Raw genomic sequence first — 17,388 nt, forward strand, 5'->3', positions numbered from 1 at the left:
CACAAATACTTTCCAAAGTCCAGTAATATTATAGTCGACAAGATACTAGCTCAACCGTTAACGGGCTTCGCCCGTAATAATAAGAAATTATGAAACTACATCCCTGCTTGTATAGTGTGTACTGCTTTTTCAATGCAAAAAGTGACAGTTTATACCCATTTAACACTAGACGCTAGTATGTAATGTAAGGAAAAGTCCAGCCTATTAAGGAAAGAGTTTGATTTAATAAATGCATGGCATTTGGCCTAAGCAATTGAAAACATGGTGAAGATGGCTGGGTACATTAATACGTAACTTGTAATAAGGCCGGCCACACCATGAAATAGTTAAGTTTGTAAATAAATGACCATCTCAAATGTTAAGTAGGTTTAGGCTATTATTACGTCACACATGTATTGAAACTGATAAATAACTTCATATACCCGATAGGCAACTGAACACGTGGTCTCAATTATTGCAAAACGTTATACAAGAAAGTTAACATCACAACTGCAAAATTTATTTGTATTAGTGTCGATATATAACGTAAATAAGAATGTTTTTCTATAATGTGTAGCGGGCGTTCATTGAAATATGCATTTCTAATTAAACCCCACCAAAAATCGCAAAAACAAACGAAAGAAGGTTGATATTGTGAAATAGTGCGCAAAGGTAACTTTTAAGAGCATTAACGTTAGTGCTAAGGTTATACAAATTTTTGTCGTTTCAATTTAAATCGAAGTTTTCAGAATGGCGAAAGTAAACCTGATTCTTTTATAAGTAAGAACAAAAAGTGACAAAGAGTTGTTGTTTGGTACTGTTAATTTCTCCGTGTACTTCTCACAGTTAGAGTATTTTTTATTCGCATAGTAACGAATTATTGAAAACGATTGTCATATGAGCGCGAATGCGATCATGTACATACATGTTCGGGAACGTATTGTTTCCTCTCTCGCTTGTTCCACCGTTGTGATCTCGCTACCTTCAAGCGAGCGTGAATACATTTCCTAAATTACTAAGTTTTGACTTTTTTGTAAGGCTGTTTTATATAAAGTATTAATGTTGTAATACTTTTTATTCTTTGTTAGTTTTTTTAGTTAGAAATGTCCTTTCTGGTTTGTGTTTTCCAGGAAGGTCACTCAATAAGCTGCATCCACTTTGACAATTTATGCGAGTCCTGATAATTTCTTTAATCGTGAAGACTACAAACAGCAATTTTGTGTTTCTGATATCGAAACACATGTTTGTCAGGTTGATTCCAGTTGAATTTCATTAGCTTGTTATTTGTTCATAAGTGAACTGGTCGTGGTGTCTAGCATAAAGACTGGTGTTTTCTGACAGATGATATGTGCTCTGGTGCCGTTTTCACCAACAATTCATAAGCAATTCTTAGACTTAAGAATAAAGACAATTCTTTATTCTAAGAAAAAATTCTTAAGTCCTTATTCACGACCTCGTATTGTTAAAGAAAATTCTTACGAATAAAGAATCTTCTTTAGAATTCTAAGAATGCTTCGGAGCAAACTAAGAATAATTTTTACAGATTCTAAGATCGCTGCTAGAGCAATTCGTTACCGTGATCTTGTTTGAAAATGTAGAAAACATACCAAGAAGACGATTATTCGATCGCGAAAACCCTTTAGAAGGGTTATCCTAGATGGAGTTATATTAACGATATCTTTTTTTTCCGGCAACTGAACTTGCCTTTCTGAATTTAGTTGTTCCATCGCTGATCCTTCCAGTTGGTATTGTGCGATACCTTGAAGGTAAGCCAAGCGTCCGTTTCAAGATGCTGCCGACGAGTTGGAAGAGCAATTGCTTACATTTTACTAACTCTCGTCATTCATATTGTAGTAATTCTTCTTTACTTCCGGACCTGTGCGCCAAAAGGTGGAAAATTGGCTGTAATAAATGAAATGCAATTCGGCACATTTTTTATAATCAGAAATAGAGTCTAAGATATGCATACAAACAAACAAATGATTTGTTCATTCATCAAAACACTTTTCCATGTTGCATTCGACATTTCCTGTGTGTTTGACCCAAACCATTTTTTATGAATTATTAACAAATGAATTAGTAGAAATACATCATTTATAACAAATGACAAAATATGGGTTTGGTTGAAAATTTTGGAATTTTTGAAACCGGGAAGCGGGATAATTTTAACATAGTGAAGCATTTTACATTTATATTATGCCTTTTATGGTCAATTTGTTGTGCTAAAAATATCTACTGCTTTTTATACTTAACATTCTGTTTGTTTTTGAAACTTTGCACAACTTAACAATGACATTATAATCAATAATAAAAAAATAAATAAGAATTAATCGTATCAATATTCTTTCTGATAGAATTTACAAAATTTGGAAAAGGGATAACACCAAAAGTACAAACCAGTTAAGCACATTCGCAACCGTTTTCCAGCCTTTCCTCCGGACTTCTCCAATGTTATGCAGTCCACAACCGGTCATTGGGCAGAACAGGACATCATAGATGCTATTGATCTCGTTAGCTATAACTGTTTCCTTCTGTTCGGCCACACGATTTCTGCTAACGCAAGTAATGGTAGCGTTCGTGTCCGCCATCTTGTTTGTTGTGACAGAAGACACGAAAGCGGTTCCGAAATTTCTATGCGTTTTTTAAAATGCCGGATACCAATGTCGCTTACATCAATAACATATAATTCTTTTTAAAGAACGCTAAAATAGCGTTGGTGAATACCGATAAAGAATTGACCGAAGAACGTTCTTAGAAAAGTAAAGAATAAAGAATTTTCTTTATTCTTTATTCTGAAGTAAAGAATTGTTGGTGAATACGGCCCAGGTGGTTCTGCGGCCGAGGAGTAAATCTGAAACAGACAAACATATATATGTATTAATATTTGCAAGTTTTTGTTGGCAAAGAAATACAGCCAATACATACTAAACATAGATCCAACATATTTGATTATTGTGACATTGTACTTGACATTCACAACTAAATAACTGTTCATTTAAGCTGGCTGAAAATCCAGAAACGCCTTTAACGATTTCAGTTTATGCTTTATTTTAGAAGTGATATAAAAATCAATAAGCATTTGTAATTGTTTTGTGTAATTTATAGTTGAATAAATTAGAGGTAGGCAATCCTTTTTAAGTGCGTTTAGCGTAAAAGTGCTGCGGTTTCGTTGTATTGGCAACAATATGTCACCTTTTAGGGATGAACGAAACACCAGCAAGATAATAAAATGGAACAAAAAAACTTTACCAATACGCATTTATGACGATGATCCATATCAACTCTTTAAATGCCTCAAACATCATTTGTTTTAAACAAATGATTAAACTGTAACGTCAGTAATCAGTCATTTGCAAATGATTGTCTACAACCTCCTTTATTAGTTGATTCCATTCGCTGCTTCTTTTTCTCAAAAGATTTGTTACATTAACATCAAGCAATTAATTGTGCAAGTTCACGCGGTTGTTGACTACCGTAATCGGGTATGTGTATATATGTGTCTTGGGGGATCATCTCCACTGGCGAGTAAATTAGCGATATTCTTCTTGATTATCAGAGACAACAAAATACATCTGCAGCAATTGTTAAAAGATGGACAATTTAAGCCAATCCAAAAGATAACGTTTATTCAGATATAGATAACCAAAGTCATATGCCTTAGCTACATCTGATCCACAATCTTATCGAGTAAATGAGCGAAAATCTCCTTGTTTATCAGGGATAACAAAATACATATGCAAAAGAAAACTTACTTATACTTTAACTTACGAACAAATTATTTATTCGAGGCTAGAGAAATGTTTTTTGCATTAGATCTAATAATTGTATATGCCTCTAAAGATGTACATTATGGGTATGTGTATGTAGACGTTCTTGTATATATTGTTATGATTACAAAAAAGAGCGACACACACGCATTGTTTCGTCTAACCACACAAAAGTTTATTTGCATTTTAAGGTTTTAAACCTCTAATAATTTTCGTTAATTTCGTATAATATCGTATCATTTAATTAACTGTAACTCCGTGCCTTTTTAATATGTGAGTAAAACAATATACACTCGGTCCAGATCAAAAAAGCACAAAACGACAAAGCTTATTTATAAAGCCTTCTTGGTGTAGACGTCGATCATTGGCTATTACAACAGGAGGTTCAGAGGTCCAATCCCGCGGCATCTTAAGTTTGTTTGTCTGTCTGTCTGTCTGTCTGTCTGTCTGTCTGTATGTCTGTCTGACTGTCTGTATGTCTGTCTGTCTGCCTGTCTCTCTGTCTGTCCGTCCGTCCGTTCGTCCGTCCGTCCGTCCATCTGTCTGTCTGTACAATAACTGTAGACAAACAAGTTCATTGACATGCGTTAAAGCTTTAAAATCATTTGTGTATATATACGCCGCGTGCGCTATAAAATGAGAATGCAATTTAGATGTATTTGAAATAAATCTGTATTAAAAAAATTGTAATCTAGATTGTAATTCACAATAAGAAAGCTTTTTACAAATGTACACTTATGTTTAATCTTCGAAAATCATGCGGCTACTATATGAAAGAAATGTATCAAATACCAATTATATGCATACAACGGACATTAATAGGTTTTTATAGGTGAAGCTGTCTAGTTTATTTTAAGTTTTTTTCATGGAAATTCTATATCTGCATTATGTTCATAAGTATACATTCGTAAAACACTTTGTCTTGTGTGTACAGAAAATAATTTTCTCATCTGGATCAGATGAGAACGTTTATATTGCTATTTTAATTGCAGGTATCAAAACACGAGTGCAAACATCATGGCAGAATCGTCACATTTTATATCTAAGCGTACGACTCATGGTCGCAAGGAAGAAAAACCGCTGAAGTACGACGAGGTGGGTGGAGGTCCGAAAAAAGCGCAATCACGTGGAAAGTTGTTCAACAGATTTCGAGAATTAAATGATGCACAGTTAAACCATGGTGAGGTCGGTGGGCGTCGGGCGAAAAGAGGTTCTCATGTCCCTGTGTTCGACGATGAAGAAGAGGTAGACCATGGTCAAGTTGGAGGTCGCCGGCCGAATACAAACTTACTCGGAGCGTCGTTCGGCAGTTGTGAAGGATTAAACGATTTCGAGGGAGATATTTTAAAGGTTTGCTATGTCAACTTCAACTTTACAGTAGAAGAAAGCTTGATATGTGGATCATTTTTACTTGTTAATGCCAATGTAAGCCAAACAATAATTATTGTTGCCCTATTATAGCCCTTGAATACATAAGGTATGTTGAATCTCACCAATGAAAACCGTGTCCATGGTGACCTATTGGGAAACCGTTATGTCCGTCCGTCCGTGACGTTTGTCCGTCAAGTTAATGTTTTCTCCTGATACACTGGGCGGAATTTGACGAAACACTAGAGAAATGTTCCTTTTTTATCAATTAGGTCAAGGAACACAAACAATGATTTTAAAAACTTGAACTTTAAATATGTCATCTGAAACCGCATGGGCCTTGGGTTTGATATTTAGTATGTATTATCGAATGGGGGTCCTCTACACGTTTTTTCCAAATAATACCTTTGGCCCCGCTGAAACTTTGAAACGTCAATGCACAAGGCTTTTAAATATTCGTATCATTACTCTTACGTTAAAACTATACACGCTACTGGAGTCAACTGTTTGATGACGACTAATCAAGTGCCGCCGTTCGAAAATGTCTTAAGAGAGAGACGATACTGATACAAGAGAAACTTACCAAATAAAAGAAATATGCATTGGGCATACAATAAAAAAGTTGTGAAATACTTGATTAGTGTAAACGAAGAAAAAAGGATTGATATTCATTCTGTAGCATATTAACGAATCAAATCGCTTATTATTAATAAATAATGTGTGAACTGCCTCAGCTATTTTAGTAGTTTTAAAGTCGTCGCAAGTGTTATCTCATTATAGAAAACTGTTTAATGCAGGGGACTTACGATACGGATATTAGTATTTTGTGCTTATAAGTTCGCCGCGAAATGTTCGTACTGAGTGCATGCGTAAAAGTACTGTGGCGTCGTTTCATGAAATCCGCATGGGCATAAAGGGAATGTAATAATTTTACGTCTGATAAGATGTTTAGATTAGGTGCTACACTTTGTGCGTGTATTACATTTTAGAGCGTCTTTCGCCTTATGAAAATAAAGGATTAGGAATCGGTCAATCTATGTCAAGGAGCATTTTGAAGAAATGGATTAAGCGTTTTGACGTCAAAGGGAAAGTTATTCAATTCAGACATACTACGGTAGAAACGAATTTGAGTAAAGTGATGTTGGCGCTTGAATTGTATGGAGATGGGACGAATGAATAATTGCTACTCGATCCAACTGTTGCGGGCAAAAGGGACTGCAAGTAGTTTGGAACAATGTTAGAGTTGATTTTTTATACATATATATTTATTCATGTTGGCGTCTTCGATAACTGATAGTTTCCCATCTTAGCTCAATACAAAGATCTTCTAATGAAACTAAACGTGTACATCTGGATGTTATTTGCGAGGCTTTGAGGGATTATAGCATACCAACCATTTCCGGCCCAGCTGGAAATTGTTTCAATGTCAGATCGAGATACGGCTGCAGTAACGTTGGGTGAATTCGCGACCATGTAAAGACTGGTATCATCAGCAAATGTATGTGTGCATTTATTTAAGCAATGGCATTTATTAACACTAGAAACATAAGTGGTCCAAACAAAGAGCCTCGATGGACCGCGGCGAGAATTTCAAAAGGCGCTGAATTCAATCCCGGTAATATTGATGTCTGTTAACGATCAATCAGACCATTAGACAAACACGATCGATGATTTCGTCGAATGCCTGTTTTTATTAATTTGCATGATACACATGTGAGCTATACTTTATCAAAAGCTTTATTTATATCTAATAAAACAAATCTGACCTCAAGCCAATTGTCAAAAGCACTGCAAAATGAAATACAAATATGTAAGCTGATTGACAGTTGAGTCACGAGGCAAGAAAACAGTGACCGGTGTTAAAAACATCAACGAAAAAAAAAACTTGCTAGCTTTTCCGTAGATTGTTGATTCACTTGTGATCATAGAAAACAAATATTTGACTCGTGGATGTGCCCCATGTGAAATTATTAATTTCGCTTATCACACGTGAATTAAAGTCGATAGTCTACCGATACCTAAAATATTTTGTTGTTATATTTAAGAAGGTCAATTTACACTAACTTATAGTACATAAATTCAAATAGAAGTTCAATGGCATTGTTATGGTTTTAGAGGGGTGCTCTTACAATTTGCATAGGATAGTAGGATTATTACAATGACGTTTAGTGCATTTATAGTTAACATATATTATTTTATTTTTACTAACACAGTATTAATGGCACTAAGTATTTACAATACATGAAAGAACATTATATACGAAAAATATATAAAAAATTCCTGATGTCAATGTAGATAAACAATTAAAGCACCAACAGTTTTTAAGAAAGAGGTACATTTAATTATCCTCAACTATTTGGTATGATTGTTTTTAGGTAATTGTATTCTTCGCATACAACAATTTCTGTATTTACGTGTTTATTTAAACTTTATTTAAATATGGTATGCTGATATATTAATTATCAGATATATGTGGTCCTATTCCTATTCGTTGTCATTACCGCACTCTATATTTTCTGAAAGTTGTTTTCAAATGACTCTAATGCTTATTTAGACAAACAATTCAATGTAGTAAATTAAGTAATATTTATTCACCAAAATAATAATTAATATATCTTAGCTATTTATAGAAACACAACAGTTAAATACATGAAGTCACTTTTTTAAATGGTACTTTCTAAAAGCAATATTTGAGAGGCAAATTTTCTAAATAAAAAAACTCACCAATGTATTTATAAGCTGAAAAATATGTACCAGAGCAGCAAAATAAAAAAATTATGAGGCACGTTTAAATGAAATAAATACAATGTCAACTTAATTCCGTCTTGTTTATAAGATTGAATAAAACGCATTATACAGTACAACCCCAGATCATCGTTATGTATCTCAGGTAGAAACCGTTATTCGGGCTGAAATTGGCCCCGATTACGTAGTGTGTATGCAAACACGAAAATAACACGACCTTCTACTAGTTTTAGATAATTTGTATTATTGTTTTACTACAAAAATCAACAATAATGACTCGGCTTAAAGTTTTACCATAAATGTGCTATTAGTAAGACTCCACGTGCTCATGAAAAATATAAATGTAGTGTAGTATACATGGACAAATTGTTGATAGATTTTTAAGTTCTTTTAGGAACTGTGGCATTGGTTTTTAAAGATATGCATATACTTATAGAATCAACATGAGTAATCGCAGATATCAACAGGCTTGCAGATATTATTATGAAATACCATTAAATACGGAGCATAACTTAAAGTAGTAACCAATACGGAACGTTTAGTTGATAACATTATTTTATAATAGGTCCTTTACACGTTGTAGGTAGGGAAATCAACACGGTATTTTGAAGATCTGTTCTCATGAAAAAAAGTAACATGTTTTGGCCAATCAAACGCAATAAAATAATAACAATCGATTACTTCTCTATGACCTTGATGTTTATGAAACGAAATACAATACCTTAAGAAAAACTTGTTAAATCTCAAACACAACGCTTTTATATTTGGTTAGTAGCATCGTCTAGGGGTCATCTATAAAGTTTATTCAAAAGGTTTCGTTGGGGTCAAAGCTGGCATCGCCCCGGAGGTCAGAAATTTAACAAAAAAATAAAAATAGAGAAAATCTTTACAAAAAATTCTTGGTTGAAATTGCCATTTTAACATATTTTGGTATAAAGCATTCTCGTTTTTTGTGTTGAGTAACCTTGAATGTTTCATGTAAACAAAGATATATAATTGAATAAAAACGTTTTACAACATTTGCATTTAGTGGATATTTTGGAAAACATGAATATGTTAGATATACAGTATCGCATTGATTCGCAAACATTTCTTTGGATTACAAAATCATCATCATCTGCGCATGTTTCTGTGTTCTTTTTGAGGGTTCTTTTGTTTCTTTTTCTTCCTTGTTTGTTGTTTTCATTTAAACTTTTGCGCTTATACAAGATGCTTTTCTCTATAGATACGCACATAACACATTGCTGTTTTCTTTCGGTGTGGCACTTGCATTTTACATTTTCATTATTTCCCAGTGTACATGGAACAGTCAATTGCCAAACAAATAAACACATAACGAATGTAGAAGATGTAGAAAAAAGACACACGCGTATTTAACTACATATGCACATTGACGAAACTGTAAAGCCATCGCATTAGAAGGGTCAATGCAATGTATTGTATTTTGAGAAGGTTTTAAGGGTTCCAAACCTCACACTTTTCCGAAAACAATATTCATCAAACAATGTTAATACTTAATTTTAGAAAATTAATGTGAAACTTTAAAACCTTGAAGAAAACTCAAGAATGTGATCGATAAAGGAGACGGAACATTTAAAAACTACTCACAGGTCTGTTGAGCGAAATGAAACAAGAACCTTTGGAATAAGCGGTTTAGATTATAGAGACAACGTTTAAAGAAATTAAAACATAGATAAAGACAAATAAGAAGGATCAATTCACAAAGTCAGCAAACTATTTCTTACACAGGCAGTTTAACGCAAGGAGAGATAATGTGAACAATTTGATAACGAATCCGAACAGTATAGCAGGTGCAATAATAAAAGCAATCCTAGTAAAATATAAATTGCGACTGTAACAAAAAGTATTAAAATTATGAACGACAATCGTATATACAAACAAAGCTGTGACCATGAACGGTATCCATGTTTCCTTTCGCATCAAAAGAACATTGCATTTACTTTACCACTTGTTTAAACACCGTACTAAACGGACCAATAAATATAGAACGTCGGCGTCGTAGTGAAATCTAGTGTAGTGATTTTTTGTTCGTTTAAAATTTCTCGTTCGCAAGAGTACTAGAAACAAATCAATGCTTTATCCAGTAAATTTTAAATATTGAAATATAAACTTCCTTGGATATATTTTTTACCGGAAGGGGGAAACGTTTCATGTTTGTACTGTTTACAGCCATGTTATGAATTGTGGATTGCTGCTGCAGTTGTGGTTACTTTTCTTTTTGTTTGATTTGTTTGATAATTTGCCAACAGCCGTTCACATACAAAAGGGAAATTGAAACAAAATTGGCTCACCCGCCTTTAATTGATTTTATTCGCAATTACCCAACACGTACTTTTGCATGAAAACTGATAAATATTAACATGTGTAACAATAAACTTAAATCAATGATGAAAGGTGCACCAGGCAACTTTTCATTCAGTGTTTTTAAGCTTTAGTATTTTTTTGTTACGATTGAAAACAAGCATCACCAACAACATGCATTACATTCAATAAATGCATCCATGCGCATTAAAATGAATTCCAAATACTTTTTAATGAAAAAATGGTGTATCTATTCGAATAATTCACCCTTAAGAGATACACAATCTTACAGTCTTCGTATCTTAATCTCGAAGGCATTTTCTTTTCTTATTTTTTTATGAAGACACTGGAATATTGCAGAGCCGAGTTATTTGCGCTGGACTCATTTTCAACCTGAACGGCTCAAGGTCATGCAAAAAACGAGGATTAGGATGCACACCCATGCTTTTCATTCTTTTAAAAAGCTTACAAAATACGCAACATATTGAGACGATTCATTGTCTTGCTGCAATAAGACATTGTCCAACATTGTAAATGGTCTTGTTTTTTTTCTTGCCATTTTAAGAACGTCAGTCATATAAAATTTTGCATTTACGAATTTGCATTTTGGAACGGCAACCGGAATGGTGGAACCCAGTCTTGTAAACATTATGGAATATTTTAAATTATGTACAATTATGTTCCGCTTTGCAATTTAACGTTTTCTGTCAGACTTTGTCGCCCAAATTTAATTTACAATATCCTTTTAGGCATAATAAAGGTGGACCCATGTCTCGTTTCAATTGCTTCAGCAACATTTCTTCTTACTTTTCAGAAGATGGGGAATCTACCATACACAGATCTTTCACATTTTAAATGTTAGAGAATTGTATGAACTGCTACTAATGAGATGCCCAGAAAAGTACCTTTTTTGATTTTGAAGTGATAGTGTACATGACCAGACACAATTGTTTATTTTACATTAACACATATCTTTTCAAACGTTGCTGTTTTCGACCGATGACAACGTGGTGCATGTTTTATTAAAACTAATCCGCATGTGAAGGTCTGACACCAGATATAATTGTTGAAAACGGCAGTTCATCATTGTCGTAAACAGAAAATATTTTATAAAAAATGTACTCACATCCTCTGCCAGGAATAAAACGACTCTTCTTATAAGACCGAATTTTAACGGAACTGTGATCTACACGTAGGCAATGATTAGCGAGCGATAAACACAGCTAAATTGAACGAATATAATGAGGGTGGTATCCATGTAAAAAGAACATCTATGTCTACCGAATACTTTAAATTACCTAATGGTTTGTGCAATATCGTTTGAGATAACATCGTACATGCATGCGTGTTTGAACCATTCTCGTATGGTACGTGTTATCATATCTTTGTACATTTGAATAACACAACAACCTATTGCAAATGGGCAAAATGACAGAGTTATAGTTTCTCGAACAAGTCACTTCTGGTATTTGTTTAGTGTAATATTATATATATTGTATATCTCTAGTTGCGCCCCTCAAAGCTAAAAAGTAGATAATTGTTTTGCATACATACGTCAGTTGCTTAGTTAAACGTTGTAACAATACCCCTAGCCTAATGCTTTTTATGTACCTTTAATAACGTACATCGATGTGTTTGAGTCCCGATATATGAAAATATTTTTTTCTCAATATAAGGACTTCCAAAGGAACTATTGAAAGTGATTTTTCTTTTTAATATGCATTTTCATTTGAGCATGCAAAGTTGTTTTCATTTCTACAATGTTTACATCTGTGTATACATCAATTTAAAAGATAATTATGTGTGCATAGTGTATGCATATTATGTTAAGCAAGCCTGGTTTCGTTTCTGTATTTACAAAAAAATATCATGTTTCAGACATCTACGGCTGATTACAAGAAGAATACTACACTTGTGGCATCTATTGATATAGGCACCGTCGAGAGCGGCTATGCATTTCAATATCAAAGTGATATTCGTTCAGGTATTATGTTCAAAAGATATTAACGGACATCTTGAATCACACCATTATCAAACATACCATACCTACCAGTAATAATTTAACACAATAATTAAATAATGAATATAGGCATGATCGGATGAATAGAAGAAGCGATACATTAAGAAATAGACAGACAGTTCGACGAACCGAAGGACCGACAGAAAGACGAACATCAGGACGTACGCACGGACAGTAGCACATAGACTCAATACATTTGGATACTTTACGCATAGTATAAAGAACAGTTAATTGTATTTCTTTATAGATCCATAAACCACTAATAAATACTGAAAAGTATGCTCAATGTCGATACTCACACTTAAAGCATCAAAATCTAATTGTTATATGTTGTTTCAATTGTAGATCCAGCTAACGTGTCGATCAATCAAAATTGGGTAGCCGGCTCAATGTCTCTAGTTTCACCCAAAGCGCCTACAGTGGTTCTGTTTGAGGGAGACCAAACATTCCATAGTTTTGGCTACGAGGCTGAAAATAATTACTCTGAGCTGGCTTTAGATGGTGAACACATGGATTATTTTTTCTTCAAACGGTTTAAAATGAGGCTTCGTGGAAAAAAGGTTAATGATTTATCTCTATTTCAATCCTAAAATTTAAATTAAATAAGTACAAAATACCCAAATGATAAAGGTTTTGTGTGTACTGATATAACAACTGTTTGAGTTGTTGTTTTTTGCAAAAGTTTGGGTTATGGAAAAGTTCAGGTATCGGGCAACCCTAAAGCTTGATGTGAATACCGGGTAGCTTATTTTGTAAAAAAGTACACAATTGCACAAAATGTCAACCTATTAAATATACCGTATAAACCTGAGTTTTACATGAAGCTTGTAATATATGCCATATTATTGGATAAAAAAGGAAATAATAGAAAAAAGTTTCTACCTGGTGTGTTATAATTTTTGTTGAGTTTTATCATCAATTAAAACATGCTCATTCGCAGATTCAGCGTGACATAGAAATTGATGATGTCTGCGGTCGACCCATGAAGGCGAGGGTTGTCTTTTCTGAAATTATTAAATATTTGAAACAACACTTGTTGAAGTTGCTTGAAAATCGTCGTACTGGAGTTGACAATAAAGACATCCACTGGGTCCTCACAGTTCCAGCCATCTGGTCTGATGCGGCAAAACAGCTCATGCGAGAAGCTGCACAAAAGGTTTTTATCCTTTTTTAACGTTTAAAGTGAAGTTGCAGGGAGAAAGCAAAAGTTATACCATAATGGTGAATTTTCTTTGAATGTTTCAATGAATCAGACATCTGTTTCTTTAAATTTCCTCGAAACATTCCGCTTCATATGGTTGTAAATATGTGTTACTATTTCATGTTTGATTTGATTATTGAATGTGAACATGCCCCTTAATCCTTTATAAAATCCCAATGAACAATTATTTTCAGGCAGGTATAGATGGAGGACAGTTGTCGATAGCGCTGGAACCAGAGGCAGCCTCCATGTACTGTCAGCTGATCCCCACTAACAAGATGCAAGGTTGTGAGGGCGCCAAGTTTCAAGTGGCCTTAGCTGGCACCAAATATATGGTGATTGATCTTGGAGGTACACTTAATTTTTCAGATTCATGTTCATGTTTTTGATTTAATAAAATTAAGCATTTAAAATTATGTCAAAAATTACCATCTATAAATTCAAATTAGCAAGTTTCAAATTTCTCTTTTTATTGCAGATAACACCAACATATTTATTGTTTTTTCTATTCTAGACTTGCAATAAAACAATAAATATTGATAGATAAAATGATATGTTAATTATATTAAAACGCTAATTTTTAGCCAGTAAATTTTGTGATGCCCCTAAAAGCAAAGCAAATCTATTTTGTATATGTGTTGCCAGTGATTTTAAACACAATTACCTTTTTTATCTTTGTTACTCCTCAATTTCAAGTATTGCAAATCAACTTGTAAATCATGTTATGTTATCAGCTATTTAACTTTACTATAACTTGTTTGTTTCAATTTTGATTCTGATTTCATATCTTTGCAAAGAGTTTATTGAATGGAAATTCTATGGAAACATGACACATTTGAATTTTGTTTTTGCATCTAGTATAAAGTGATGACGTTCTTAAAGTCATAATGTTTCAATAAATACATTGTATTTATGGTTAATGGAATTCTTTAAAAAAAACTGCTAACACTAGAATGTTTGTAATTGGAATGCAATATCCTGGTGAGGTCCTTTACAAAAGATCCTGATATAATGACCCATGGGGATGTAGTCATACACTGGTTCATGTGTGTTAAATATACAATGAAAAGTGAGCTGTGGCTATATTAGTGGCTTGATCTGTAGATTTACTTAGATTACCAATCTATAAACCTAGATGTGTATAGTTGAAAATATCTTTTTAAACTACAATTAAGGCCCTTATGTAAGGTTTAGTATATGGTATTTAACATCTGACGGTGGTCCCCTTTCAACTATTTTCAAATCATTACACAGGGGTCACAATTTGTCTCAACATCAAGGTAATGTGTTTGCTTTTATTGGATATATTATAAATCTTCTCATCTGGAACTTCAATGCCTACATGGATGGTATTTAGCATGTAATATCCTATTGTGGTCGTTGTTTAAGTGTGAACAAATCATCCCCAGGGGCTAAAATTTCCACTGCCCTGTGGGATACTTGTTTCTCTTAAATGTGAAAACTTAAAATCTTCTCCTTTGAAACTGCAAGGCCCAGAGAGTTGGAACTTGATATGAAAGATTGTAGTGTACCAATCTTGTTCAAATCATGCCCCTGGAGTTTAAAGTGACCCTGCAATTGGAGTAAGCTGTTTCTGTTAAACGTAGAATTAAATGTTATTTGCTAAGATTGCCAGGCCCAGAGGTTTAGTAATTGTTATTCAATATTATGGTACTCTGCCAAGTTTGTTTGAGTCAAAACTAGCGGCTTTGAGTATATCTTGTTCCCTTTACATGTATGTAATGAAAACTAAAGAAAAAAATGCCCTGTTATTCACCCTTCCCAAGTTTCTTCAAATCATAGCCCTTGGGTTCAAATTTGCCCAGCCCTGGCGTAACTTGTTTTCCTAATTTGTTTGCAGTCATAATATAACATAATATCCCGAACAATATAGCTTAATGAGAGCCAAGATATTTGGTTTTAAGCATCATGTAGTTGTTGTACAAAGTTAGTTTAAATTGTTGCCCCTACGATCAAAGAAGCCACCGTCAATGGGACCACATGATGTACACATGCTTAAATAGAAAAATAGCTTTATGTTAGGTATTTGGCTTTTAACATCATGCGAACGGCAACAACATAATTTTGTGTCTTCTATAAAATTAGTTGAAGTCTTAACTATATGATAAAAATTGCTGGGTTTCCTTATTGTACATAGTGAAAAGATCTTCTGCCAACTTAGATCACTCAAGTATTACAATGTGAATTCAAGTAAGCAATTCAGAACCATCATGGCGCTCTGTTTTTCCTTTGATTAACTTTTAACGTTTTGTAGTTTTTATTCTCAGAAAACTGTAAAAATAGCTGTTGTCTTTAAGGTGGCACGGCTGACATAATTGTTTATCAGAGAATGCAGGACGGAGGGCTCAAGGAACTACATACAGCTAGCGGTGGTGCTTGGGGCGGTACAACAGTAGACGATGGATTTTACAATATGATTATCAAGATTATAGGTGGACCAGTTTGGTCCAAATTCAAGGACAAGAAAGCGGGCACGGCTGATTACCATGACTTGCAGAGGGAACTTGAAACCAAAAAACGCACAATCACCCCTGAATCCACTGGGAAAATATCAATTAAAGTGCCTGTAACAATTGTGCAGACATATGAAAAGGAATCTGGAGAAACTATTGATGAAGCTATAGATGGATCAGATTACAATGGAAAAATTAAATGGTTCATTGACAAAATCAGGATCGATGCAAAAGTGTTTCAGGACCTTTTTAAGCCATGCACAGATAAAATTGTAGCCCACATCAAAAGTCTTTTTCAAGACCCACAAGTCAAAGATACGAAAATATTTCTTATGGTAGGTGGATTGTCCGAGAGTGCCATGGTGCAAAATGCTGTGAAGAAGGCATTTCCAGATTGCAAAGTAATCATTCCAGATGAGGCTGGTCTTTGCATTTTAAAGGGAGCAGTTATTTTCGGTCATAAACTTGTTTATACATAGAATGTCTCTGTTGCGTTTTAAAACCTATTTAAACCACATTTTTATACCTACATTTTCGGAATCGTGGACGCTACATATGACCGTTTAGTATCAATAAAGATAACAAACAAATATGCAACAAATGTATTGTCAATTTTAGATTCCGTTACCATAAACGCTTTTTAAAGTGACAATGATGTAACAACCTTAACTACAGAAAAATAGTCATAAAATTCATTTGAATATAAAGAAACTCCAGCTGCTGGAGCAGTATTGAATTCTTATTATAAACAATTATTTGGTCCTTTATTTAAGGCAAGTGACCGATTGCCCAAACAGTACAAAACAGCACAAAACAGCACAATACAAAACAACATAAACACATATAAGAATAAAGCTGGGGTCACCGCCTTGGAACGGTCAATGCAAAACATTGGGGGTTTAAACCGGTTATAGAGCGCTCAACCTCACACTTGGCCCAGCAATATTCATGATACATTTACGTGTAAATAAAATTTAACCTCATAGCATTGTAACTCAAATTAAACAATAATAAAAGGGAATTAACACGCAGTCAGATATAAAAATAAAAAATTGATCTCTCATACAAGCTATAATATGTATATGGATAAAAGAATGTGCTTTATATATTTATTATTGAAATCTAAATAAATTGTACTCAATGATAACATTTGTTTGTGAATATCATAGTGCCTAATTTTTTTTAAATTGTATGTGCTATTAGGTAAGTTTTCTTTTATGTGTACTTCAATTATTATCGTTTTTATGTAGTTCATTTCTATAACACTTGCAAGAAAAACACTCACATTCATGAAATATTTGTGTGTGTCTGTTTTCGGATCTCGTCTGTTAAGTCTAAAGTGTTTTAAATATGTAGAGATCCATGTTTCTGCATGTGTTAAATATTCAGTGTTGCTGCCATATTTAAGGATAGCACTTTTGTATGTGTGGAATATGAACAATAAAGGTTATCCTGTTTTAGTCATATGTACATTGTACATGCCTATAAGCAATGTTTATACACTATAAACCT

The 17,388-nt window shown here is 33.8% G+C and overlaps 2 protein-coding genes across 3 annotated transcripts in view; both read left to right on the forward strand.

The window, feature by feature from the left end:
* The window catches only part of LOC127877850 (heat shock 70 kDa protein 12A-like), a 43,557-nt gene that overhangs the window by 25,420 nt on the left and 749 nt on the right, over positions 1 to 17,388 (forward strand). The gene's annotated exons all lie outside the window — the stretch shown is intronic.
* Positions 4,764 to 16,355, forward strand: LOC127878240 (heat shock 70 kDa protein 12A-like). Its single transcript, XM_052424760.1, has 5 exons — positions 4,764 to 5,013; positions 12,547 to 12,761; positions 13,244 to 13,357; positions 13,597 to 13,753; positions 15,721 to 16,355. Exons 1-5 carry the CDS (start codon positions 4,764 to 4,766, stop codon positions 16,353 to 16,355), a joined length of 1,371 nt encoding a protein of 456 aa, XP_052280720.1.

The sequence above is a fragment of the Dreissena polymorpha genome, chromosome 4 (assembly GCF_020536995.1).
Source record: "Dreissena polymorpha isolate Duluth1 chromosome 4, UMN_Dpol_1.0, whole genome shotgun sequence".
Classification (NCBI taxonomy): Eukaryota; Metazoa; Mollusca; class Bivalvia; order Myida; family Dreissenidae; genus Dreissena; species Dreissena polymorpha.

Bases quoted from the DNA above. Each gene is read 5' to 3' on its own strand.
- LOC127878240 (XM_052424760.1), top strand. From the start codon at position 4,764: ATGGCAGAATCGTCACATTTTATATCTAAGCGTACGACTCATGGTCGC. The intron at 5,014-12,546 runs GTCGCCGGCCGA...TTTCAATTGTAG, and splicing joins AGACCATGGTCAAGTTGGAG to ATCCAGCTAACGTGTCGATC. The intron at 13,358-13,596 runs GTTTTTATCCTT...AATTATTTTCAG, and splicing joins TGCGAGAAGCTGCACAAAAG to GCAGGTATAGATGGAGGACA.